At 38.7% G+C, this 18,333-nt stretch overlaps 2 protein-coding genes across 2 annotated transcripts; one reads left to right on the forward strand and one right to left on the reverse strand.

The window, feature by feature from the left end:
* Positions 1-4,732: 4,732 nt before the first annotated feature.
* Positions 4,733-12,703, forward strand: cilp (cartilage intermediate layer protein, nucleotide pyrophosphohydrolase). Its single transcript, XM_051115119.1, is given in 9 exon segments — positions 4,733-4,937; positions 5,732-5,895; positions 6,899-7,168; positions 7,403-7,579; positions 7,702-7,796; positions 7,798-8,017; positions 8,756-8,864; positions 9,159-9,316; positions 10,091-12,703. Coding segments are annotated over 8 exon segments (3,453 nt in total). The 5' UTR covers positions 4,733-4,937; positions 5,732-5,828; the 3' UTR covers positions 12,448-12,703.
* Positions 12,704-12,983: 280 nt separating this feature from the next.
* eif3jb (eukaryotic translation initiation factor 3, subunit Jb) lies at positions 12,984-18,215 on the reverse strand. Its single transcript, XM_051115120.1, has 8 exons — positions 18,055-18,215; positions 17,875-17,966; positions 15,320-15,386; positions 15,098-15,186; positions 14,807-14,921; positions 14,515-14,715; positions 14,313-14,386; positions 12,984-14,166 (listed from the first exon to the last, which is right to left on the reverse strand). The coding sequence occupies exons 1-8, from the start codon at positions 18,074-18,076 to the stop codon at positions 14,032-14,034; spliced, it is 795 nt and encodes a 264-aa protein (XP_050971077.1). The 5' UTR covers positions 18,077-18,215; the 3' UTR covers positions 12,984-14,031.
* Positions 18,216-18,333: the final 118 nt, after the last annotated feature.

Consider the following 18,333-nt stretch of genomic DNA (forward strand, 5'->3'; position numbering starts at 1 on the left):
TTCATTCGCACATCTTGAAATGTTTCATGCAGACTGTTTATCAACAGTGGTTTTACGTTTCTAACATTGGTATTTCTTTTCAAAACATTTATTGATTTTGTTCTGTTTCTGAACACTGCCTACATTCTTATAGTATTAAACATAAGCATAAGTGTGACAAACAGCAAAATTCAGTTGCTCATTTAGTTTTATTTTCTCTATGTTTTAATTGTTCTCCACAGAGTGAACTTGTGTGAGTGTATTAAACTTGACAGGGTGTATTACAATTTCCCAAAACCTCATTCTTCAGGGTTTCCACACTCATGCAAATATAATGGAATTATAAAATTGTGTTGGTTATGCATGGAGTACAGCGTTCTTGCAAGCTGCGTTAATATATGTTATGGATTTTTTTTTTTTCCAGTAAATCATTTGCAAAACAGTCTTAACCATTCATTAGTGAACTGGCCGAAATATAAACATCATTTTGATTTTTTTTGTCCAGCAATAACAAATAATGGAAAGGATGTTCAGGAGATGATGGCATATTCTTGGAACACAAATAAAAAAGTAGTTCAGAAGGCACCCTTTGACTCCTCATAGCAATTCAATTGTGTAATTTTGATCCCCTTATGTGAAGACAGGAAGATTTGAAGCATATTTTCCTTGAAGTAACCTTCTTCGACTTGAAGGAAAGAGAGACTGAGTCAGAATGAACAAATGGATGTTAGAAAGTTGGAAGATTTAATCTACTGAGCATGGTCTAAGCAGATCTCATCCTTCTTGCTGGTCTGCCACATGTTTTTAATCTCACGGACCATTCTGCATGTCTTTGTGTTTTATAGCTGCAGGGCAGCTTCATGCTGAAAGCGCTCATTGCTGTGCCTCAGGTCATATGCTTGTGTGTAAATGTAGAACATGTCCTTTAAATGTTTATAGGTATCTGATCTTGGGAATATTTCAAACACTCCCAAGCAGGCACTCCCAAAACAAAACTTTTACTTCAATACCAGCCCTACTTATCTTAAAACACACACTAAAAAGACACAAGACAATGTCCATTCAAATCTGTTTCATATGTTCTTGATCCACAGTCTCAACTACTTCTGATTTACCACTCAGAGTGAATTATGTGTAATGCTTTTAGCCACTTCAGGGAATGTGTGCATCACTCAGAATGGCAAGAGGAAAGAGGTTAACGTGCTCTTCCTGGGGTCCAGGCCCCTTAATGACCCTACCAGAAGCTGTTCTGCATACTTTCACTGGTGTAGTCATTATGTCAAGCTTCCTCAAGAACCCCAGCACACTATCCCTGTATGATTCAGTTTGGATCCAGACCCACTGAGTTTAGCCATTACTTGTATCTGCCGGTCAAGATTAGTCTTGCCTGGATGGCCAGAGAGACCTTGCACAACAAAAACTGCTTTACCAGAAGAGTGCAACTTAATATCCAGACTAAAGAGAGGGGATTTTATCTTGAACGAAATGATGAAGAAAACTAGATTAAAGAAACTTGGTTTGATTTGGATATTTATTTTTCTCCAGTATGAGTAGTTAAAGCTCTAGACACCTGCAACCCACGTGTTCCTTACTGAGGTCTTGATGTGACCATTACTTGAGCTGGAGTCTTCGCCCGTTGCTAGGCAACTGCCAAACCTTGTGTGTTTGTCTGTTTTTGTTTGTATTTCCAGTTTGTCTCTGAGCGCCCATCCTACAGGTCCTGCCATGCTCAATTAGACAGAAAAAAGTTGCTTTGAAGAGCAGCAGTTCTCTTTAAATAGCCTCATAAAGAAAAGACAGTTATTTAACAGCTTCGGATGAGATGAGTTATACTGAATAGTATGTGTAGTCTCAAGCGGGGGACATGAACTTGGTGGTACCATGGATTTTTTTTTATATTTTGGAGTACTATAGTACATGAAATCATTCAGAGCCAAGGTGTTAAAAGGATGCTTAACCCCAAAATGAAAATTCTGTCATTAATTACTCTCATGTCGTTTCAAACCCATAAGACCTTCATTTGCGGAAGACAAATTAAGATATTTTTCATAACATCCAAGAGGTTTCTGACCCTGCATAGACAGCAATGCAACTACCACATTCAAGACCCAGAAAGTTAGTAAGGACATCGTTAAAATAGTCTGTGTGACATCAATGCTTCAACCGCAATGTTATGAAGCAACAAGAATACGTTTTGTGTCCAAAGAAAACAAAACAACAAAAAAATTTTTGAACGATTTCTTCTCTTCCGTGTCCGTCTTTGCTGCATGTTCACTCGTGAGAGTATCACGACGCATGCGTGTGGTTCTGCTGATGCAAGAGCCGGCGTTCTGACGTAAAACCCAGATGTGCTGCGCCTTGTTCACAAGCAGAGGAAGACACAAGCTGTACACAAAACAGTCTTTGTAAACAAAGAGGATGACTTGCAATTTTTTTGCCCAGTCTTATTTATTTGAAACAGAATATACAGAAGAGAGATGGACATTCTGCGTCAGAACGCGGCTCCTGCGTAAGCAGCACCAAACACATGCGTCATGTTACTCTCGTGGATGCGCATCGAAGACTGACACGGAAGAGAATACATTTTTGAATAAAGTTGTTATTTTTGTTTTCCTTGTGCACAAAAAGTATTCTTGTAGCTTCATAACATTCCAGTTGAACCACTGTTGTCACGTGGACTATTTTAACGATGTTCTTACTAACTTTCTGGGCCTTGACAATGTCAGTTACATTGCTGTCTATACAGAGTCTTAAATCTCTCCGATTTCATCAAATATATCTTAATTTATATGGTTTTACGGGTTTGAAACTACATGAGGGAGAGTTAGAAATAATGGGTGAAATTTTTGGGCAAACTATCCCTTTAACATCTGGCATCACAGATTAGTGCCGGAGTTATATTAGTAAGCAATGAATGAACAAAAAGAGGGTTTATAAATGGTGTGAGTTTGAGTGTTGAGAATCACTGTGCTCTTCTGGGGTACAAGAAGAACCTCTAACCAAGACTCTTTATTCTCTGTCTTGGAAATTAATAATATTGTCTACATTCTAATGGAATTTATGGTTGTGAAACCTGGCATGTCAGCTGGAACACTAACTACTTCCTGTTTTTATACTGTTCTAATGACCTCACACTACAAATTGCCCTAAAACAGGACGCTCATGCGACAGTCGGCGTCCAAAAAACCTAAGGTAAGATTTTATTGGTGCTGTCTACTTTTCCATTCATGCATGCTGGGCTTAAACATTGCCTGCAAAAAAAGAAATTGCCCTCCGCATGCTTCAATTTAGCCATTATGTATCAGGAAGGAAGTCATTTTTTATGTTCCGTCAGTCTCACAATCGTACTGTAGAACTGCATATTAGAATGCTTCTGATTGTTTGTAGACGAATTTAGCAGAACAACTGAAATGTGAAATGTCTTAAATACTGATAATGGAATAATTCTACAGACAGAAAAATAGAAGAGCATTAACTAAAGAGTCATGGTCACTGTCTTTTTTTAAAGTTAGAACACTGGTACAGCTCTTTCTGGTTATGGCTCTTCCATGCATCTTGCTTTTTCTTATTAATATTATGAGACAAGTAAATAAAGGTCATTTGAATTCCAGCGATACAGATGAACATATTTTTAGAATATCATTAGGAAACATCTGTTGTTTCTTATTCTCCTGCTTACAAACAACTAAGTCAGCATGTTAACGGTATTAAAAACCTCCATGTGTCCCATTATGCTCTGCGTAGACAGAGATTTTAGATTTTAGGACAGTGAGTTAAAACAGCTTTCTTGTCATGAGAGCAAAGTTCCACAAAAAAATGATTCCAATAACATATTTTGGCCAACCGTCAGACTTAAAATGACTGCTATCCAACGCCATTCTGTTACATATCTTAAATCTATTACAGCGCTAGAAAACTGCATTAAAGCATGTAAAGCTCGTTCACAGGAAGCACTTAATAAATACTGAATTTCAACAGGGCAACTAGACTGAAACTAATAGCAGCTGTTTTTTTTTGGTCCATTGCTCTGTTTAAAGTTTGCAGCTGCTTTGCTGATTTCATAGAGTAGGTCAGTTATATGACATCTTAAAGGGCTTTAATCCAAGTAACACTTGGAACACTAAAACAAGACCTCATCTTCCATATTTCAATATTTTAGACCAGTTTTGATCTGACTTCCCATTGACCCTACGATCTGTTATTCTATAGATCTATTCCAGTCGCACAGGTTTGCGTTCTGCTGATACAGTGTATTTGTTCTCCAGATTCTGACATCATGGCTGAAAAGCCACAGTGTATTACTGTTGGCTCCTTAGCGTTACAAATCATTCATATTGTTTATCAACACATTCAGGGGGACAGATGGGAAAGAGCATGCTAATGTGTTTAAAAAGAGTCACGTAATGGCATTCATGTGTTTGAAATACATGGATGTCATTCTTGAATGGCTTTCCTCTGCATGTTGCATAACTAAACATACTCCCAGCAACGAATATCTCACCACAGCGCTGACACAACTGTGAATCATTATGGAAAAAGAAAGAAAAAGAAAGAAAAAAAAAAACTGTTTTTGTCTCTGTCTACTTTTGTACACCCTTATCTGAATACCTTCTCACAGGATCCATTTTTTGCTACTAGGACTCAGGAAAAAAATCTCTGACATCTGTCAGTAGAGACTCCTTTTTTCTTTGAGGTTTTTGTTTCAGAACACCCCTGACTGGAAAGCCATGAAATTAGTCTACTGTACAGGAGCAGTAGATGGTGCTGAACCCATGTTGTTGTTTCATGGCAGAGAGCCGACCCTATGGCTCAGGGCTGAGCTATATAAGTACCGGACACAGACCTGGACCTCACATTCACTCTCTCTCCTCCTCATTCCAACTATTTAGCAACTGCTCTGTGTACCAAAGAAACTATCAGGAATAAAAAAAACTTTTATTCTCACCGAGAACCCTTTGGTAAGGTATCATATTATCAGCTTTTCATCTTTTTTTTTTCTTTTAACTGTAACCATATTTTGTGGATTTGGATTCACATTAATGCTATCTCTAGAAAGAAATGTTCTTACTGTTGTAGATTTTGTGTTGATCATATGGATTTTTGAGCAAAATTATCTGTTCAGTCCTGAATTTGGGTGTTTTTTGTATGTACAAATTATTTTAATTTACATATCAGTTTGTAATGCATAATTTGATTGAGACATTAAAACAACACTTTAAAGTTCAGTTGTAGAGCTGTTGCATTTATAGTCACTTCTGTATTGAAGTAGTCATATTATGTTTGATCTTTTAAAGTTTTAAATGCTAATACAGACAGAAATTGCACTGACTGCATTGAAAAGGATTTTGTTATGCCATACACAAATTGTTTGTGCATATGGAATGTGTAGTTAGGTATAGTTGAGTTTTTTTGGCAGGATGTAAAAACAGTTGTGCATTCCCTTGACACGTAGTGATGGCTCTCACAGATGTGATATTTGAGAACTGCTAAAAATCTAAGTACTTAAGCTCTTTCTCACCAGCTTGTCTTTGTTTCAGTATGATTTTTTCAGAATTCTGAAGCTGTTTCTATAAAATGGAATGTTTTATGTAAACTAATTTTAGAATTCTTCTCAGGTCAGTTTGAATTTTAAAAGGTTGAAATGAGTTCATAACTAGTTGGGAGTTTGATTTACTGAAATGAAAAAACTATGGTCCATTTCCTTCTGTGCAGTCTACTAATCGTCTTCATATTCATATCTGATCGGCACAAGATTTGTGACTGGGCTATTCTTAGTTTGGAGGGAGTCGTGTGTGAGAAGTCGGAGCCCCTTTTAACTGGAGGTCGGGGGTCATTAACAGGGAGCCAGGATGGGCTGCCTCTCAACATGGATCTTTCTTCTGTTTCTGTCGGGAATTACAGGCACCTTTTCTCAAGGTTTGTTTGCCCAATGATTTTTAATTACCACATTTCACACTGAATTGCTAATGGAAGTTATCTGGCATGTCACTGCTCATGGCAGAAGCTGATTTCAACAGGATATTGACAGCTGGCTTTTAGAAACATGACTCTTCCAATACCCCAACCCCCAAAACTCTCTTCAGCAAACCCATTACTGAAAGCAACATTGTTCTAGTTTCCTCAGTATATCCATAAGCTGAGGTGTTTTGCAAGCCAGCAGCAGAAAGCCACCTGCTAGCAATTGGTTCTACTGTGTGTGAACCGCTAGCGGAAATCTCTCTATGAAGTAATCTGAAAAATCACTGGAAAACAAAAGTAGTAATATTTTATTAGTAAGACCCATGACAATAAGTCTTGCATAACCTATTTTTTACTGCCACATCAAAAACTTATCATTGGGCTGCATCTTTTAAAAACTGATTAGGCCTGTAAGAAAAAACTAATAGAGTTTTCTTATTAGGGTCATGGAGAAGCATCATGGGGACATCAGGGAGACCAAACCCAGCTGTGTACCATAATGTAGATTTGTATGATTCTAAAAGTACATAACCAATATGTGACCCTGGACCACAGAACCAATCATAAGTAGCACGGGTACATTTGTAACAATAACCGGAAATACATTGCATGGGTCAAAATTATCAATTTTTCTTTTATGCCAAAAATCATTAGGCTATCAAGTAAAGATCATGTTCCAAGAAGATTTTTTTGTAAACTTCCTACCATAAATATATCAAAACGTAATTTTTGATTAGTAATATGCATCGCTAAGAACTTAATTTGGACAACATTTTCTCTGTATTTTGATGTTTTTGCACCCTCATATTCCAGATTTTCAAATAGTTGTATCTCGACCAAATATTGTCCTATCTGAACAACTTATTTATTCAGCTTTCAGATGATATATAAATCTCAATTTCAAAAAATTGACCTTTATGACTAAACTGGTACTTAAATCCATCAAAAACTCTTTCCTCAGATGATTATGAGTGGACTACATGGTTCAATGTAGATCACCCTGGAGGGAAGGGAGACTACGAAAAGCTGAACGCCATTCGTTTTTATTATCGAGCCCGTGTCTGTGAGGTTCCTCGAGCTCTAGAGGCACGCACTACCGAGTGGATCCCAGCTCGCAGCACCGGGGAAAGAGTACATGCTGACCCAACTGTGGGCTTCTGGTGTGTCAATGATGAACAGCCTGTTGGGAGGAACTGCTCAAACTATGCTGTACGTTTCCTGTGCCCTAAAGGTAAGTAAATGAGGCTGGACAAGTCAAATGATGTTTCTATGTTCAAAACTCTGTTATTGTGCACATTTTAATATGTAAATTAAATATGGAAAAGGTGGATTTGTTAATGTAACTGCAGAAATAATTATTCACAAAAAATGTATTATTTTGTATTTACCATGAGTTAAAATCACAGTTTTTGATTTCTGATGTTACACGAGAAATTTAGCAGAATCTCTTTCTCTGGCCATTCAGAAATTGTTCCAGAAGTTGAAGAAGTGGTATGGGGTCCATGGTCAGACTGGAGTCTGTGCCCAGCTCAGTGCGATCACGTTGCAATACAGCATCGCTCTAGAAGCTGCAGATCCACTTCCAAACAATGCAATGGCCAAACTGTCGAGGCTAGGTCATGCAAAGGGCCACCTTGTCCACGTAAATGCAGTTAGAATCTATTGTCTTTATTGTCATCCATATAGACAGTCAAAACTATAAGCAATAATTTTTTCAGTTGACCTTATATTTGTTGAAAAAAAAAAAACTTCTTTCATTTATAGGCTGTGATCTGCAGTGTGTGATGGGCAAGGTAAACGATGAGTGCAATGGCTGCATGTGCCTGGATCATACCGTTTTAGGATCAGTCCGTAGTGCCGGGGGGTCTCCCTGCACCTGGAGCTGCCATCCTCCGTGCTGGGTCCAGCCCCAAACTCCTTACTGTAACTGATCACAATGGCCATTTTCAAGTCCCTGGAATCTGCCCAGATGGCAACACGACACTAATGATCAAGCTGAAAAACCACGCTCCACACCAAGTTGCTGTGCCCCCAAGCACTGAACGCACCTCTGTTGTCCATTTGAAGCTGGAGAGAGCAAGTAATGCATCTTTAATGACCTTGAATCCATTTGACCTATGAACCATCTGTATTAGCATTAGAATACCAATCTTAAGAAGATCAGTTTAATGGCTCATTTCCACTGAGTGGTATGATTCACTACAGTATATTATGATGCAAGCCGGATCAGGGTGTACTGTCCTGAATTGTATTTTCACCTCCAACAGTACCCTTACTTGATTGGCATGTTGTATACCAGAAAGTAGAGAAAGAAGAAAGCGTGAGATTGTCTGTGCGTATGTACATAAATATAAATTCTAAAATACAGTGTTAAACTGTATGTATACTTTTGGGATGTGTCCCAAAAAAAGTGGTACAGTATGGTTTGATATTTTGGTACCATTCACAACTGACAATGAAAATGGGAAAATTTGCTTACCGTACTGTACTGAACTGAACCATACTTCTTGGTGGAAATGAGCCATAAATGTTTAAATCATTTCAAGGTCCAATAATGAGTTTTTTTTTCCGGTGGTCCAGTTTGGCCTGTAGTTCTTTCCCTTTTCCACTGCAAAAGAATGATACAGTTTTAACAAAACTTAATAATACTTAACAAGTATACATTACTGTTTGTTTTGTTTAACACATTTGTACTGATGAAAAATGACTATTGCAAGCAGTGGAATACATCACAGGAGACCAAACATTGAAGTCTGAAAGACATAAAAATAGATGTTCAAAATCTGTGAATCTAATGCGATATCAATATGTTCCTCAGAAAAACTGTATGTGTTGAAAAACCCTGAGAACAAGGCCAGGAGGGAAGGTCAGACAGCTGCCTTCTGTTGTAAGATTGATGGCACACCTGAACCCAACCAGTATGAATGGTAAGTTTAAGCTTTCTGATGTAAATTGATGTTCACTATGAAATTTCAGCAGATTACAAGTTAAACCATGTTTCCTATCTGATGGAATTAAATGAGAAAATAGAGAATGACAAATAGACACTCTTTCCAAAGTCAAAAACCTCATGTTTTACGTTCCTCCAATAAATAAATAATAAAAGCAGGGTTATATAAGGACAGTTCAGACAAAACAGGTTATCAAGAAATCTCCACAGTATGGCAACAATTATCCTACATGTGAGAAAAACTATGATAATTGCTGTTATCAATCTTTAGGTTCCACAACGATACTCTGCTGGACAGGAGTCAATATCAGTATGACGAGACATTGGTTCTGAGGAATCTCACTTTGGACCATACAGGAGAATACTACTGCAGAGCCAGCAATGAGAACGGAGCCATCAAATCTAAGCCAGCCACCCTTACAGTTATTGGTGTGCCCTGTCATCCTACTTTTTTAAAGGATTAGGTCACTTCCAGAATAAAAATTCCAGCATTTTTCTCCATATAGTCGACTTCAATGGGAGCCAACAGGCTGAAGGTCCAAACTGGAGTTTAAATGCAGCTTCAAAGGGCTCTACACAATCCCAGCCAAGGAAAAAGAGGCTTATCTAGTGAAACGATGTCATTTTCTTAAAAAAAATTAAAATTGATAAAGTTTTTAGCCACAAATGCTCATCTTGCACTAGCTCTGCAGCTACATTATTACACGTCACATAGTCATGTTGGAAAGGTCACATGTGATGCAAGCAAAAGTACCGATCCAGTGTTTCAGAACGTGCAAAGAAAGTCAAAAGCCCTTTACAAAAAAAGGTAAAATAACGTCAGGCGATTTTGAAGTTGGAGGTGAAAATTAGAGTTTTTCGCCCTACCCTGCCTTTTTGAACTGGAGTACACAGACGAAGAACTAACCACGTGTGACCTTTTCAACGTGAAGTCACGCATGCGCATCGCAGAGCTAGTGCGAGATGAGCATTTGTGGAATATTTTCTTCAAAAACCTTAATTTCTTTTCGACTGAAGAAAGAAAGACATAAACATCTTGGATGACATAGGGTTAAGTAATTTATCAGGAAATTTTTATTCTGGAAATGAGCTAATCCTTTAACTACACATCATTCATATTAACCTAAAAATTATCAAAATACTTTACAAATAGTCTGGTCTCAGTTTGGTATTTATCTGTTTTCTATCCCTTTCTATGTTAAGGTCAAACGGCACCATCATGCAACCCTAAGCCTGATTCCCATCCGATCCGACTACCACACGACTGCTTTCAAAACGAGACTAACTCTTTCTACTACGATGTGGGAAAATGCCCAACATCTACGTGCACAGGGAAGCTGGATAACGGCATCAGATGCAAAGACTCAGTTTCCTACTGCTGTGGAATTTCAAACATGGAGAAGAAGGAAATTACATGTCAGGGATATCAGTTGCCCATCATGGTAGTGACTCAGTGTGGTTGTAAAACATGTGTGGACACAAAGGCTATCGTTCGTGGACGTGCTATCGCAGCAGACACCGGTGAGCCCATGAGGTTTGGACACGTCTACATGGATGGCACAAGAGTAAGTCGAACTGGATACAAAGGCACATTCTCTATCCAGGTACCAACAAACACAGAGCGTCTGGTCCTCACCTTCGTGGACAACATGCAGAAGTTTGTGAATACCACCAAAGTGCTACCATTCAATCCTAAAGGTGGAGCTGTGTTCCACGAGATCAAGCTGTTGAGGAAAAAGCCAGCTGTGATCATTAGCTCAAGAGAGACTAATAAGCTAGATCTTGGTGAGGCAAAAGGCCAGGATCCCATTGCTGAGATTGAGATCCCACCAAATGCATTCTATAAAGAAAACGGAGAGGTGTTCATGGGAAACGTCAAGGCTAGTGTGACTTTCCTCGACCCTAGGGACGTATCAACAGCAGCGGCAGCCCAAAGTGATCTTAACTTCATTGGTGATGAAGGTGACACTCTGCCCTTGAGGACCTATGGAATGTTCTCTGTGGACTTTAGGGATGAAGAAGGAGGTGAGCCGCTCAACGCCGGAGAGGTGAAAGTGCGTCTCGATGCAGCACAAGTTAAGATGCCCGAGCACTTGAAGACAATGAAATTATGGTCCCTTAATCCTGATACAGGTTTGTGGGAGGAGGAAGGCCAGTTCCATGCTGAGAAGAAGCAACGGGGAAAAAGAGAGGAAAGAACCTTCCTCATAGGTAACATGGAAATCCGTGAGAGACGGCTGTTTAACTTGGATGTTCCTGAGAACAGGAGATGTTACGTGAAAGTGCGAGCTTTCCGCAGCGAACGGTACATGCCTAGTGAGCAAACTGAAGGAGTCGTGATGACTTTAATAAATATGGAGCCCACGCCAGGGTTTTCAACCAACCCTCGGGCTTGGGGTAGATTTGATAGTGTCATCACTGGCCCAAATGGTGCATGTCTTCCAGCCTTCTGTGATGAACAGAAACCAGATGCATATTCAGCCTACGTCATGGCAAACCTCGGGGGAGAAGAGCTAGAGGCAGTAGCATCTTCTCCAAAGTTGAATCCTAACATCATTGGCGTCCCGCAACCCTACTTGAATAAACTTAACTACAGACGTACAGACCATGACGATCCCAGAATAAAAAAGACAGCGTTCAGCATCAATGTGGCCAAACCTCGGTCGAACACCGCTGAGGAGGCCAATGGTCCGGTTTATCCATTTGATAAACTTAAAGAGTGTGAGGAAGCTCCATTCAGTGCAGCTCATTTCCGTTTCTCAAGAGTTGAAGGAGATCGGTATGATTACAACACAGTGCCTTTTAACGAGGACGATCCCATGAGCTGGACTGAAGACTATTTGAGTTGGTGGCCAAAGCCCATGGAATACAGGGCCTGCTACATTAAGGTAAAACTTAACAGCGCCCATGAGCTCAACATTCGGTCTCGTAATATGGGAGGTACCCATCCAAAAACCGTTGGCCAACTGTATGGCATTCGAGACACCAGGAGCATCCGAGATATGGACCAATCAACTGTTTCAGCAGTGTGCCTGGAGTTTAAGTGCAGCGGGATGCTGTATGATCAAGACCGAGTGGATCGGACTCTCGTGAAAGTAATGCCTCAGGGCAGCTGCAAGCGAGACAGTGTGAACAGCATGCTACAGGAATACTTGGTGAACCACCTTCCACTGGCTGTCAACAACGACACAAATGAGTTCACCATGCTTGCACCTCTAGACCCACTGGGCCACAACTACGGTATATATACAGTGACTGACCAAGATCCTCGGACAGCCAAAGAAATTGCACTTGGCCGTTGCTTTGATGGTACATCAGATGGCACCTCTCGAGTCATGAAGAGCAACGCAGGAGTGGCATTAACATTCACCTGCGGTGATAAAGAGGTCACCAGGCAGAGCATGTTCCAGCAGATGCAGAACTCACTGGGTCAGGCCACAGCTGGAAGCGCAAGGCCGGGAAGAGGAAACCGGAGGCAGAGAGGGGGCTCAACAGCACCTCGCAATAGTAAAAGGAGGAGTACTCGTAATTCTTACACACGTGCCCAAACCATTGGTTGATATTCCAAGAACTTAAAAACTCTACATGGGACAAGGCAGACCCATATCCTATGGGGACTGCTCTTATGAGAGTTTGTTATGTTTAACTCAGAGTTACTGGTTTTAAGCCATTTAAAAACTTGACAGTTGTATTTGAACGAGTCCCACAGCAATTGGTGATAACATCAACTGGCAAAAAAAAAGTACAGATTTCATGAATTGCAAATCAAATATTAGAGCGAAGAAGAAAACAACCAGTTTACCTTATTAAAAGCCTGCCAAAATCTAAAAAAACATTATTTTGTTAAACAGCAACTCCAGAGGAACGTGTGCGTCTTGTAATTTTTCATTTATGTATTTTCTATTGACTTGTACTGTGGTAAATATTTTACTACTTGAAACTGTAAATACTCAAATATTTATTGCATACTTCAGAGTATCAAAAACAAAGCAGTAGAACATCACATTTCCACCCAAACAAACATGTATGCCATTTATTACTCATTAATTAGAAAAACTCTGAAGTCATCCAAACCCTTTACAAAAATACCAAGTGATACCTTTAGTCCAATGATTTTATTAAAGTAGATCTTTAAAAACAATGCCTTTGCGTCTCTGTATTGTTTTTGTCCAATTTTAACAGTTTGTGAGATCTTTTAAGCTGTTTTTTTATATTTTTGCTGATAACAAGTTTGCATTTCATTTCACTCCAGACATGCCTGCAGAAGCTCACTGTATATGACAATGAGTCAAACAAAATAGAGACCCACAGACTTCAATTAGTGATTAAAACTGATCATATACTGTCATATGAGCAGCAATATTGAATATCATTCATGTGCAGCAATACTGAGTTCATTTAAAATATACTTTGGCGGAGAAAACAACTGCACAACAGGTAATCTATTCTGAATTCATATGAAGGCAATGTCAACAGTTTCAAGATGATGCTTGGTTTCAGTTTTGTTTTACTTTCATTTTTTCCTTCCTTTCGTTTAGTCAGTGGGCCACCTCTTGTTCATCATGTAGTGTTGACTCAAAGCACTGACAAACATCCGATTTTGATTTCAAATGCTGGATGGTTCACACTGGGAAAACCGATAATGTTTCCAATTGTGCGTAAATATGCAAGAAACATACAACCATACTTTCAATAAGGACATTCTTGGAAGAAATTAATTTGCATAGAGCATCACATTTACTTCTGTGTAACTGAAACTGCACAGCTTTAAAAACATAAGTCACTTTCAATGAAAACAAAAGAGACATTGTCTGCAAAGTTCTCTATAAGGCATTGAAATGCTTATTTAAGCCAATCAGAGGTAACGCCTCCATCAAAAATGTCCCACATCACACAGTCTGTTTTAGAAAGAAAAATGAGATTTCAAGGCCATCTGAATAAATTTAATTTTTTCCCCATTTGCCGCTGGGGTGCAATGGGCTGATAGCAGCTTTATGAGGAGTCTGTCACCACTGGAACCAAGTAAAGGGTTGACACATTGTTCAGTGTCCAAGATGGCACTGAAAAGCATGAAAGAGTAATGTTGCATGTCTGAAAGGGCATCTGGGCACAGAGGGAATGGGAAGGGGGGCGATGAACCTTCGTCACATGAAGTCATCATAGTCATTGCCATAGCCATCATCAAAACCGCCATAATCAGCAAAGTCATCTCTCATGTTTGCTTTTAATCCACCGCCAGGGACTACACCTTTCTTCTTTTTCTTATTTGCTTTCTTTTCCTGTGAATAACAGCAACAAATTAATATTCTGCTGTTGATAATTTGATTATAATTAATTCAGAAAATTAGTGTCTGTAAATAAGATCCTCAGCTAGCCAAGAACTGAGCTTTTACTCAGTTACAAGGAGTAAAATCATTCAGCTCACCTTTTCTTGCCTTTGTCTTTCACTGAGCAGAACAGACAAAGAATTACTTATTTTCTTCAGGTCATCTACTTCCACTGCACAGATGGAAAAAAAACATGTCTTTAAACATATGCAAGGTTTTATATTTATGACGTCCACCAAATATTCTAAAAAAAATTACAACTATCCACATACAACAAACAAGACATATTTCCGCACTTACACGAAATACAAAGCTCTCGAAACAGTGACTCCAAAAAGCTGGAATAATGCACTGATTTTTCAAACTGTGTTATCTTATCTTTCAGTACTTTTTCAAATGCAACAAAGTCATCTTTGGATGAAGGGCACATGGCTTCAATTCCAGAGGCATTGTTGGTTGTGATAACAGTAGTAGAGGCATTTGCAGCAGCAGGATCAACACCTGAAATCAGAATGATTGTTTAGTGATTAACTGTTAAATATGGACTTGGAAGACTTCACATATAGTGCAGTGCACACAACTTGTTTCTTACCAAATGCCTCACGGGCCAATTCCATGTCTGCCTCCTCCTGCAGTTTCTTCAGTCGAAGCTTTTCGGCAAGCTCCTCCTCTGGTGATAGGGTCTCACTTTGCTCTGTTTCATGCATCTATTCAAAGGTTTCAAAAACAAAGGTTAAACGGTTTAGTCCCTTAGCATTCCCGTAAAATTACGAAGTTTACTGTGGGAAGTATAGTGGAACACACCAACAGGTTAAAATATGCAAAACAATGAGTATCAGGAAAGAAAGGGATTAGTAATTATACAAGTAATATTTTATCTTACCTTCTTTTTCAACTCCTCTTGTTTTTTCTTTTGCAAAATTTCTTTCTCTTTTATTTTATCACTTAATTTTTTCTTCTCAGGGGGTTTGTCTATAAGAAATATAAATCAAACCATAAGAGTACTTTCCATTTGGGTTAAAAAAGTAATAAAAACAAAAATAAGCAATGTCTCTGCCAACAGTATGAATGATTACATTGTAAAATCCAACCACTCAACAGATACCTGCTTTTGTCTGTTCAACTTTCTTTTCTTCTTCCTTTTCCTCCTCCTCCTCATCATCCCAGTTGTCCTGCAAAAAGAAAAATGTATGGTAACCATATGTAAACCAATAAAATTATTTTAACTCAATTAGAATGTTTTCACGCCCTATTTACTTGCTTTTCAAACAGTCACATAATAAGCAGGATAATGTAATGATTCCTTACATACATGAGATTGATAAATCACCATTTCTCTCACTAAATTAATAAGAGCAAGAAAAGTATTTTTAAAAAGTATTAGTTTAGCCATTATAATTACAGAGTCCCAAAAATGATTAAACAACAGTTTTTACAAATTCACAAAAGTATAACAAATTCCCTTCTGTTCATTAAACAGTGAAGACTGAACTGGCAGAAATGGTTATGAAGCAATTTAAAACAAAACTGACGATAGCTCACTTTTATATTTGAGCTGACCAAGAAGAAGCGAGTACAGTACAGAAATTTGTGTGACTTTTTAAAGATTTTAAGGCCCAAAAATCATTTCCAGGTTTTCTAAGGCCAATGACACCCTGCAGAACACTGTCAATCCCAGGGCTGGGTATGAGCGTTTCACTTTCAACTGGTTATTCTTCCTGATTGTACTGTGGGAAATTAAAGCGATTTCTATATTTTATCCATTCAAAGGCTACAAAACCTATCCCAGTTCGGGACATAAACATAGCGCAATGCGCTAAAAACGCAGCGGGATATTTGTGTCCATGGTTCGCAATGAACCACTCAAAAAGAAAGTCACTTGCTTTATTCCTAAATTAATTAGCTGTTTTAATGATTGACTGACAAAGACAGTGACTGCAGTTTCATTTTTAAGTATAAACTGAGTCAGTTAAATAATTAAAATGTATAAATTCAAAACTTTATATTTAAAACATTAATCTCATAACATTGTTATTATGAAATGCATTGATACCACCTCTGAGTCTTGTCAAAAATTCTGTAAATATTCCATAATGTCACATTTGTGCTCTTCTGTGCCGTGCAAAGCTGAATTGTTAATGCTGATTTCATTTGACTGGTGACTTATTCTTCCTGATTGTATCTTATTACTTTTACTTTATTATTTAATTAAAATTGACAAAAGTTTATAAAGCTAACTTTTTTGGCACAAAAAATAACATACATTTGATAAAGTTAAAAAATTGCATTACAAAGGTTAAAAAAACTCTTTAAGGAGTCAAATATCACCTTATAATGACAAGGTACAATATTTTCTGTCATTGATCAGATGGATCGTGTTTTATTTTTTTGTTTTGTTTTTAAGTAGGAGCACTAGCGCTCCTGAAAAGAAATGTAAGTTTAAAGTTTTTAACTTTTTAAAAACTATTGCAAACGTTTTCGCAAAGTCTAAACTATTTAATATAATATACAAATCATGCAATACTGTGCACCAAATAAGAAGTGTTTTGAGGGCTTAGCTAATCAGGCCAATGAGAGACAATTACTAATCATTCTCATTTGTTAGTAATGGTATTATGAATATATTTCACCAGCTAACTCCCTCCTCCAGTGAATCCTGGCCATTTCCACCACTGTCATTCCAGAAAAGTTCATGTGAACTCTTCGGGTCTCGGTTAGCGGGTTCATTTGGGGAGTCTTTTCCAGAGCTGCCTTTCAAACAAAACAACTCGCAGTAAATAACAACAATAACACCCGCGCGCGCGCGCGCACACACATACACTCTCACTTCGAAAAGAGGAGGGCGCGTGAGAGAATTCTAGATCTGCGCGTCAACAGCACACGCAACATGACTCAATCGCGTCATGACGTCAACAGGAACTCAACCAGCTGCTGCTGTATGGCGCAAAAATTACAGCATCCATATGACAGTGACTGTTACGATGTGGAACACTAATTAGGTCCAAAAATAAAGTAAAATCAATTAGTTTAAAAAAAGAGAAGAGTTTTAAAACTATTGACGCTAGACCATATTAGCAAAGTGTCGAATGCGGCGTACCACGTTCTCTGCTAACTAGTACATTAATAGCTAAAGTAGCTACAGCAGTTGTAATAACTAAGACGAACAACCCGTTTTTAAAGTCAGTCCAATGAACCAGTTAAACGAAAAAGTTGCTGATGAAGCTCCACATGGCCTGTCACAGGCTCACTGTCGTAACTGGTTCAATACATTTCAACCAAGGACACTCACATGATTTGTCAAAACTCCTGTATTAGTTTGATGAATCTCTACAGGGTTGGCAGTTTATTGTTGCTAAAAGAGAAACTGTCAGGTAACAGATCCGTCAAGCTGGAAGATGACACGTTTGCTGACGTAAACACAGAAACTGTCAGTGTAACCGTAGTACTAGAAAATCATGAACACGCAACTGGATCCAGCTGGTGAATCTCTAAATAAAACGGGCCTATTCTAGGCTAGCTAAACGGCTAAAAATACACCATGATCATCCATGTTAGTTTTGTTACCATTAGCCACATAGCATACGATATGACAGGATTAAAAGGACCAAACCGTTGTTTAGTCATAAAGTTTTGGTTACATGACCATTAGCAGCACGTTACCTTCACGTCTTCCTCCTCGTCCTCGCCTTCCCATCGATCCAGCCGCCCGGCGCCACTTACGATCGGCTCAGTTGGCTCGAAGTTATCAGCGTCTTTCGAAAAACAAAATAATGTCGTGGTTAATACAGCGCCCGTCACCCGGTCATACACTTATTTCTAAAATATGAAAGAAATCCTTACCCCAGTCGTCGGAATCCGCCATCTTGGCTAAGTGTGAGTTAGTTAAAGTAGTAGCTGAGAGAAAGCATGTGCACAATGCTGCTCTGATCTACGCGCTTCTGTCTTCATGCTGACGGGATACCGGAGGACAGGAGTCGGCGCGCCACTGCGCTACAACGCCCCCGTGTGGCGCACAAGAGGACGAGCCATTACTGTTGTACAAGTCTGCTATGTCAGGTCATAAACTAATAATAATAATTATAATTTTATTAATTAGGATAATAATACGTTTATAGTATG

The sequence above is a fragment of the Labeo rohita genome, chromosome 7 (assembly GCF_022985175.1).
Source record: "Labeo rohita strain BAU-BD-2019 chromosome 7, IGBB_LRoh.1.0, whole genome shotgun sequence".
Lineage (NCBI taxonomy): Eukaryota > Metazoa > Chordata > Actinopteri > Cypriniformes > Cyprinidae > Labeo > Labeo rohita.